The 9,781-nt window shown below is 38.8% G+C and overlaps 1 protein-coding gene across 5 annotated transcripts; it reads left to right on the forward strand.

Annotated features, from left to right (window-relative positions):
- Positions 1-1,355: 1,355 nt before the first annotated feature.
- Positions 1,356-9,118, forward strand: LOC109616119 (titin-like). 5 transcript variants are annotated; one of them, XM_034294403.1, is made up of 5 exons: positions 1,356-1,412; positions 2,883-3,087; positions 5,619-7,217; positions 8,131-8,191; positions 8,502-9,118. In XM_034294403.1, exons 2-5 carry the CDS (start codon positions 2,910-2,912, stop codon positions 8,593-8,595), a joined length of 1,932 nt encoding a protein of 643 aa, XP_034150294.1. In that variant the 5' UTR covers positions 1,356-1,412; positions 2,883-2,909; the 3' UTR covers positions 8,596-9,118. The 5 variants fall into 5 exon arrangements, 4 of the variants coding, with proteins under 4 accessions (XP_034150294.1, XP_034150296.1, XP_034150295.1 ...); XM_034294404.1 differs by having other exon boundaries at positions 1,357-1,393; XM_034294405.1 differs by lacking the exon at positions 5,619-7,217.
- Positions 9,119-9,781: the final 663 nt, after the last annotated feature.

Genomic DNA, 9,781 nt, shown 5'->3' on the forward strand with positions numbered 1-9,781 from the left:
GTGTGTAAATAAAGCCAGAAAAAAGTCTGATTTGATGTGTTTTAATTTATTTCAGCCTGTAGGAGAAGGTGAACATTTTGAAAGAGGTGTGGTAACTTTATATATGCGTGGTCTGAAGAATTATGATACAATTCTAAGATTTGTCAACTTTCAACATTTCTGGGATCTTTTACATTAGCGAAGAAATGGAACACTTACAACACAAGCAGTTGGTCACAACTTCGCATAACTCAACCTGTTCAACAACAAACGTCTGGTTTACATACCATCCATGCAAATTGAGTTAAATGATAAGCATTGAAGGGATAATTTGAAATGGTGTTATATATTCAGATCTCATGTTGACCCACAGTAAATAAAAAAAATGTCTCTTAATTTGATCATCATGTTTTAAAAATACATTCTTGTGTGTAATTTCTAAAATAAATCATTGGCAGACTAAATTAGCCTAAATATTTTTTTTCTATAAATGTGTTCCTCTACATTTCTGTATATTTCTGCTGTGACGAAATAGGCAGAATTATTTATCTGGTATTTGCACGTAATCAGGTGATCACCATGACTGTGCAAAAATGTAAACATGACAGCAAACAAGTTGGACATGTTTAGCATTGTCTACCTTGCAAACATGTATTTTCAACACGCCTTATTTGGTTACGTGAGGCATTGTCATTTCAATCTGTTTATTCCACTGTGTTTTTAGGTTAAGGTGTTTATCATGTTTTATCGTGGATGGACAAATGTGTTGGTAACCTATAAGTCAAATGTGATGATGAAGTGTAGAGTGTGAAATCGATTTGGATGAATCTGCTGTATTGAATTTATGATTATTATTATTCTGAGACCTCACAGGCGTCGCCCATTACTACTTGGCTGGAATGAAAGCCTGCACCAACCATATCCCACACTGGGGACCAGATCGCCCAATCTTGGTTGAAAGTGTGGGTTAGAGTTAGCATTGTCTTTGTATTTACTATGTTCATGATAAAAAAAAAAAGAAATCGAGAACCCCCCCATTGAAAGACATGTTCAGAAATAAATGACCTTCATCATTATGAATGAAGTCTGATTCGAGTCACATAGGAATAACTCATAGGAAACAAATAAACCCTCCAGTGGATATAAAAAGTTAAAATGCCAGGTTTTTGAGACAAAGATAAATCATGTCAGAACATTTTCCACTTTTAATGTGACCTATAACGTGAACAATTCAATTGAAAAACAAACTGAAATATTTGAGGGGGAAAGATGAAAAATAAAAACCTTACAATAACCTGGTTGCATAAGCAGCCCAGCATCACAACTTCCCATATAAAAGCCTGAAGTGTTGTGAGTCAGACACAGAAGGAGTTACAGCTCAATCAGCTGTGTTGTTTTCCAGTGAAGATTTCTGGTAAGACAAATAGCAACTGGTAAGATAAATATTTAAAAAAAAATTTTTGACAATGACAATGTGTCTGTAGAGATCTGATTTGAGGTTCTTTCAGAATATGCATGTTTTTTTTAGTTTGTCCTGTAATCTGGTCTAACAATATAACACTACAACACTGGATTTGCTAGGTTAGATATATAAAAACAAATACATACATATAAATATATGTATAAATATGTCGTTTATAAAATGTAATGTTTTTATATTTAAATACAAAAACAGTTTTTAATGCCATATTGTGATAGCTGTGAAATAATTACGTTTGTGAATTTAGCGAGGAAGTGAGTTTGTAAAATTTGAATAAAAACTTTATCTGCCGAAACTGAGAATACATTTGGCTTCCTTCAAATATGTTAATTCCACACCCCATGAATTCTAAATAGTTCCAGGCTCTATACTCGAAATTAATCGCAATCATGTCAGTAATAATTGACACCATAATTTTTATGTTTTTTTTCATTAAAACCTTAAAGAATAAATAATTAGAATCTAGGTGCAATATCTAAAGATTTTTCAGATTGGAAAAAGATTTATGAAAATGGGAACAATATCAGTCTGGCTATGAGATTAATTGTGAAATACATTAGCTTTAAGGGATACATTGATTATATATATAATGTTAATAATATATATAAAAAGGCCTCCAGTAGGGAACCGGTATCTGGGCTAAAAAAGAGACAACCCAGACAGAAGACACATGGGAACAATACAGAACTAACAGACATTAAAACCACGGCCTGGCGTCATCACACTACGCCACTGATGGTAACAACATAGGTTTGGCGGCAGGCAATTAAAAACAAAAATAAACCAAGGGCATAAACATGATAGGCAAAGATTTTTGGATTTATTTCCAATCTAGGTGCAGTGAACTGAAAGAGGGAGCAACCAAAAGCTTTGTTAGCTTTGGAGAGTTTTAACTGTGACTAGCAGTGTGGGTGCTGCAGGTAGAGAGAGAAGGGTGCTGTAGACATCTCAAATAGTTATGTCACAATAATAACATTTCTTTAACACTTTTCATTACAGAGTAATCTCAAAGACCTACTGAGGAATAACAAATATTTTATGTAATAAAAACAACGCACATTTCCAAATATATTTTTTAAAAAGGCTTGTAGATGTTGACCAATCTAAATGTTGATGGAAAAACTTTGTAGGGAACGCAGTCCATTTGCGAGGGGCAAGGGAGCATAAAGCTTGCTTTGTTTTTTTGGAATACAACCAGCAGGGAGTGGCAGGAGCACAGAGAGGGATGTTAGGTTATTGATGTACAATGGGTGGGGCTCAATCCATTCAAGGCTTTAAATGAGAGTGTTTACTGAAAACCCGTAATTATCTGTTCAGGTTTCCTTATCTTACATTGTAAACTTGAATTTGGCTCTTTGTGGATAACAGCCTTGCTTCTCTTTGTAGAATTATTGTGTATTTTGATATCCTGTATATTTCTAAGGCATTGGAAAACAGGGCCCGAGACAACATGAAGCTGGAGCTGTTGGTAGTGTTGGCTGTAGCAGCCTTCATTCCCAGTCTGACTGAGGGGCGGCTGGTTTCCAAATGTGAGCTGGAGACCACACTGGCACAGGCTGCCAATCAGTTCAACCTGACAGAAAATATCTTGGTAAAAGGCATTCAACTGGAGGATGTCTTGGCCAAAAGTAAGTTATGAATCTTATGTAGTCCTAATGCATTCTTTAAAATGTTTTCACAGATGACTTAAAAGGAAAATTTGTACATAGCCTTATTTTGGTTGTTTTAGATTTTGTTTAATCACATTAAACATTTTGTCAACTGCAAAAATAAGGACACTATTTGAAATTCTAATCTCCATTAAACTATGGTAGGACAGCAAAAATCCTACATTCAAATGAAACATCTCAAATTTTTAAAAGGGATAGTTTTATGTTTGGCAACCTATTCTTAGATGGTTCCTCCCTGTGCAAGATGTACATGGCTCTGGAGAATGCCCTCACTTCCATACATTTTCTTCAAAACAGGCACTACAAACATCTTAACTATACTGCTGGCTGAAAATCACTGGGAGCTATGATTGATGTTACTTCAATATATGATTGATCATTAAACATTTTGATGTGGAGTCTTTAGGTTTTACCCGATATTTTAGAAAATTGCATTGAACGATAATGCGAACTCCTAATATTGGATTTTTTGCACTGAATTCCATTACTTCGGCATTTACAGTGGGAAGAACAAGTATTTGATAACCTGCAAAATCGGCAGTGTTTCACACTTACAAAGCATGTAGAAGTCAAATGTTTATCATAGGTACTCTTCAACTGTGAGTTATGGAATCTAAAACAAAAATCCAGAAAGTCACATTGTATGATTTTTAAGTAATTAATTTGCATTTTATTGCATGACATAAGTATTTGATGCATCAGAAAAGCACACACTGCAAGCAGGGATTTTGGCCCACTCCTCCATACAGACCTTCTCCAGATCCTTCAGGTTTTGGGGCTGTCGCTGGGCAATACGGACTCTCAGCTCCCTCCAAAGGTTTTCTATTGGGCTCAGGTCTGGAGACTGGCTAGGCCACACTTTTGTCTCATCAGACCACATGACCTTCTCCCATTCCTCCTCTGGATCATCCAGATGGTCATTGGGAAACTTCAGATGGGCCTGGACATGCGCTGGCTTGAGTAGGGGGACCTTGCCTGCGCTGCAGAATTTTATTCCATGACGGCGTAGTGGGTTACTGATGGTTTTCTTTGAGACTGTGGTCCCAGCTCTCTTCAGGTCATTGACCAGGTCCTGCCGTGTAGTTCTGGGCTGATCCCTCACCTTCCTCATGATCATTGATGCCCCACAAGGTGAGATCTTGCATGGAGCCCCAGACCAAGGGAGACTGACAGTCATCTTGAACTTCTTCCATTTTCTAATAATTGCGCCAACATTTGTTGCCTTCTCACCAAGCTGCTTGCCTATTGTCCTGTAGCCCATCCCAGCCTTGTGCAGGTCTACAATTGTATCCCTGATGTCCTTACAGAGCTCTCTGGTCTTGGCCATTGTGGAGAGGTTGGAGTTTGTTTGACTGAGTGCGTGGACAGGTGTCTTTTATACAGGTAATGAGTTCAAATAGGTGCAGTTAATACAGGTAATGAGTGGTGAACAGGAGGGCTTCTTAAAAAAAAACTAACAGGTCTGTGAGAGCTGGAATTCTTACTGGTTGGTAGGTAATCAAATACTTACGTCATCAAATACTTACGGCATTAAAATTCAAATTAATTGTTGAAAAATCATACAATGTGATTTTCTGGATTTTTGTTTTAGATTCCGTCACTCACAGTGGAAGTGTACCTATGATAAAATTTACAGACCTCTACATGCTTTGTAAATAGGAAAACCTGCAAAATCGGCAGTGTATCAAAGTGCAGACTAACAGCTTTCATTTTAGAGAATTTCCATTGACATCAGATGAACCGTTTAAAATGTGTACCAAACGTCTTTGGATAGATTAAAATGATGTGCAATAAAGTAATGATACATAACTCTTGGTCATCCTTCGCATGCAATGAATGGCTGATGTCTGTGAACAACAGATTGAGTGTCACCAGACTTTTGTATAATTCAGAATTAATCTGCCTTTAGCACTTACATAATCAATAAAGACAAGTGACTCAGATCCAGTAGCAGCTATACATGCCCAAGACATACAGTGAGGGGAAAAAGTATTTGATCCCTGCTGATTTTGTACGTTTGCCCACTGACAAAGAAATGATCAGATTATCATTTTATTGGTAGGTTTATTTGAACAGTGAGACAGAATAACAAAAAAGAATCCAGAAATACGCTTTTCTTAAATTTCTAAACTGATTTGCATTTAGTTAATGAAATAAGTATTCCCCGTCCACCACAGCAGGCACTAACTGCTGAATACTTCAACCGTACAGAAGCTAATCAAAGTGCATACAGCACTGACATTATTTGAAGCCTTCACATTCTCTTAGCCGAAGTGTCAGTGGCATGTACTAAATATTTATAGCCACATTGATACGAAACACCAAAGACGGATTCCTTTAATAGTTATAGGTGCTGTGGATGTCTCACAATTTTGATCATGCTTTTGAATGCCATTTTTTGTTACTGTTGTATTAAACTTTAGAATATATAACATTTGTGTATATATTTCTACTCCCTTTCTGCTCTCGCTGTGACTTGGTTGGCCCAGTTATCTGTAGTTTGGATCTAAAATCTGGCTTGAACACCAGCCATGTGACCAACCTTGTCCTGCATAAACCCTTTAGTTTGCGACCGTTCAGGCACAACCGTTCAATTAGAGAAATGAGACCAAAGCCCACACGGAAGCCAGAGGCAGTAAAACCAAAACGTCTAGTTAGAGAAGTTCAAGCAAAGGATGACGGATTCCTTCCTGAAAGAGAAAAGGACAAGCTTAGACCTACAGGATGGCCTGGAGGAGTGAATTCAAATCATACAGGGATGCCTGAGGAAGTGAGACCAAAACCCACACAGAAGCCAGAGGCAGTGAAACCAAAACGTCTAGTTAGAGAAGTTCAGGCAAAGGATGACGGATTCCTTCCTGAAAGAGAAAAGGACAAGCATAGACCTACAGGGAGGCCCGGAGGAGTGAATTCAAATCATACAGGGATGCCTGAGGAAGTGAGACCAAAACCCACACGGAAGCCAGAGGCAGTGAAACCAAAACGTCTAGTCAGAGAAGTTCAGGCAAAGGATGACGGATTCCTTCTTGAAAGAGAAAAGGACAAGCATAGACCTACAGGGAGGCCTGGAGGAGTGAATTCAAATCATACAGGGATGCCTGAGGAAGTGAGACCAAAACCCACACAGAAGCCAGAGGCAGTGAAACCAAAACGTCTAGTCAGAGAAGTTCAGGCAAAGGATGACGGATTCCTTCTTGAAAGAGAAAAGGACAAGCATAGACCTACAGGGAGGCCCGGAGGAGTGAATTCAAATCCTACAAGGATGCCTGAGGAAGTGAGACCAAAACCCACACAGAAGCCAGAGGCAGTGAAACCAAAACGTCTAGTCAGAGAAGTTCAGGCAAAGGATGACGGATTCCTTCTTGAAAGAGAAAAGGACAAGCTTAGACCTACAGGGAGGCCCGGAGGAGTGAATTCAAATCATACAGGGATGCCTGAGGAAGTGAGACCAAAACCCACACAGAAGCCAGAGGCAGTGAAACCAAAACGTCTAGTCAGAGAAGTTCAGGCAAAGGATGACGGATTCCTTCTTGAAAGAGAAAAGGACAAGCATAGACCTACAGGGAGGCCCGGAGGAGTGAATTCAAATCCTACAAGGATGCCTGAGGAAGTGAGACCAAAACCCACACAGAAGCCAGAGGCAGTGAAACCAAAACGTCTAGTCAGAGAAGTTCAGGCAAAGGATGACGGATTCCTTCTTGAAAGAGAAAAGGACAAGCTTAGACCTACAGGGAGGCCCGGAGGAGTGAATTCAAATCATACAGGGATGCCTGAGGAAGTGAGACCAAAACCCACACGGAAGCCAGAGGCAGTGAAACCAAAACGTCTAGTCAGAGAAGTTCAGGCAAAGGATGACGGATTCCTTCCTGAAAGAGAAAAGGACAAGCTTAGACCTACAGGGAGGCCTGGAGGAGTTAAAAATGAAGAGGAAGTGTTTTTTGGCTATGAGGAAGAACAACGCAAGCCATTCATGCCGTTAAAGCCACTGTACATTAACCTCTTCGGGCTCTTCCAGCTGAGTGATCGCCTCACCTGCATCTCGTCCAACAACACTTACTCTCTCAATCTCTGCAACACAGCGTGTACCTGTGAGTACAAACATATTTCCATGCGTATTACTTGTTTAGCAGAATATCAACAGGCAATGTATCAGCTAATTTGCTATATACAGTATTTCCTTTAACAGTTATAGGTGCTGTGGATGCCTGCCTGTATTAAAATAAGTGATAAACTGGGAAATCAAAAGGGATTTAAAGATGCAGTCAAGGACTTTAGTGATGAACATTTCTGTTAATTCTGTTCTTTAGGGAATAAATTGGCACATATAGTACATGATATAGTGCATTTATTGGGATCATCTTTGGCTCTATATCGTCACTTTTATATGCATTTTTATTTTAAATAGAATAGCAACAATGAATAGGTTTCATTATTAACTGAGTTCTCTATAATCACAACTCAGTGCTCCTCTTCCCCTGCATATTGAACTGTCCCAACAGACACTCAGAAGTCCTTCCCCCCCTGTTAATCCGCCCTCCTGTTTGCACCACACCCACTCCTATCATCTGCCATTGTCTCACTGATTCCTGCACACCTGTGTCTTGTTAACCATCATGATCCTTGTGTATTTCTACCCCTGGTCTCCCTGTGTCCCACGCAAAGTATTGTTGTCTGTTCTGAGAAGCATTTCTGAGTGTTTACTTATCTTGAGAATTTCACCGGTTTGTCTGATCACCGGCCTGCCTTTTGGATTTCAATTCTTGGATTTTCCCTGACACAGCGCTTGTCCCTTTTTGACCTGTTTCTGGACTACCTGATTTTGGATGGCCCTTTCTTGAAAATAAACACTGCAAATAGGTCTTTTTCCAACTCTGGTCCCATCTGTGTTAAACACTGTTTAGTACCACAATAGCAAAACATTTTAGCAAAAATACCAGCACCACATCTTAGGTAATGTACAGGAACTGTACTGACTGTATGAATGTGTTTCTGCCCCTCCAGCCTTTCTTGATGATGACATCAGTGATGACATTGCCTGCTTTGTGAAATCTATTTCCTGGATGTAAGTTAATGACTTAAGACATCAGCATTAATGCTATATAAAAGATTTTGATCAATATTGACATACTTACATGTGAAGCAGCCCTCTTACATCACAAAAAAAGTGTTCAGAAATACACTTCAGATTATGGTCCCTAATTACTGCAGTCAAATGTAATCTAAATGTTACTTTCAAAATGCACAAATAGAAATAGTTTGACTTTCTTGAATTATGTGTTTTTAGTCATTTAGTGTACAACTTTTATGAAGTATGTATCATTGACTGTAAAACATACAATCACAAAATAATCATTTAAATTTTTTCATTACAGGAAAGCTATGATGTTCCCATGGAAATGTGCCACATTGCAAGCTTCAGAGTACATTCAGTGTAACCAAACACTTAGCAGTACTACGAGTATTTAGGAACCAATAAAATGATGTATTTGTATCTGTTTCCCAACTCTACCTAAAACCTCAAAATATGTTAGTGTCCATCAGCTCTGGGTGTTGTGCTAGGAATTAATTGAGCTCCTCATCCCTTATATTGACAGTATATTTTCCAACCCTCCTGTCCTCCAACTGCTCAACTATTAGAAGTTAGAAATTATCAAGTGACCAAAATAATTGGTACCTACAGAAAAATGGGGGAGGGTCATGTTTTTCTAATTTCATGTTTTTTTTGTTATTGGCCGGGGCTATTCGGCTTCTGCTGCCAGGGCTTATGGTTTGTGCAACATTGCAGATGTCAGACCAGAGTGAAGCAGTTTGTATGTAATAAGAGCGAGGAGCATGCACACCTACCTTTATCACTTACATGACTAGAATAAGATATGATTTATCCCCTCTGATAATTGGAAAACACGAGTCTGCATAATGCTAAATGCATTTCCTAATATAATCAGCATTATAAATAACACATACTTAGTAGATATCATTATGTTGAAAATTTCACGGTTTTACTTAATAACAATATTTCCTACTTTCTTGTTGTCAAATTAAAAAAGTTAGTACTTTTGATTTTCAGTGTTTTATTTAGAATTTGATGAAAGTTCATTCTGAAAGACTGTATGCTGCTCGTGAATTAAAAGGAAAATTGTTATTACATTTTAATTTTAATGTATATTTGATTAAATAGACAGTCGGGAAATAGTAATCAGGAAAGGGAAGCTGCATCACACCACCCAGGCACTGTCAAGGAATGTCTGTCTTTGACGGTGAGAGTGTGTAAACGTGAGGCTAATAAGAAAGGAAAACCAAAAAACGAGGAATCACGTTATACGGAAACCTTACTTTCTTTTTAAGAGGGCGAGAATCAGCACCTCACGGTGAGGTAACTACGAAACAGTGGTGCAGTGGTGAAACAAACACATCTACACACAACTAATTAGTGATGGGGAACAGGCGCGTCCTCTGGGAGCGCTGCTGCCATCAGTCTCCAGCCGGTGGTTAGTACACCGACGAGGTGGAGCGTCGGAGAGGAGGGAGAGCCGCTGTGCCACATGGAGCAGGCGTTACTCTGTCCCTTAAAACTGAACACTCAAACAAGAAGCGGAGTTCTATGGAATCCAGAGAAAGGTCAACAATCACTTTGAATGAGCTCTAGATTTCA

The sequence above is a fragment of the Esox lucius genome, chromosome 9 (assembly GCF_011004845.1).
Source record: "Esox lucius isolate fEsoLuc1 chromosome 9, fEsoLuc1.pri, whole genome shotgun sequence".
In the NCBI taxonomy this organism is placed as follows: Eukaryota; Metazoa; Chordata; class Actinopteri; order Esociformes; family Esocidae; genus Esox; species Esox lucius.

Bases quoted from the DNA above. Each gene is read 5' to 3' on its own strand.
- LOC109616119 (XM_034294403.1), top strand. From the start codon at position 2,910: ATGAAGCTGGAGCTGTTGGTAGTGTTGGCTGTAGCAGCCTTCATTCCC. The intron at 7,218-8,130 runs GTGAGTACAAAC...CTGCCCCTCCAG, and splicing joins CTGCAACACAGCGTGTACCT to CCTTTCTTGATGATGACATC. The intron at 8,192-8,501 runs GTAAGTTAATGA...TTTTCATTACAG, and splicing joins GTGAAATCTATTTCCTGGAT to GAAAGCTATGATGTTCCCAT.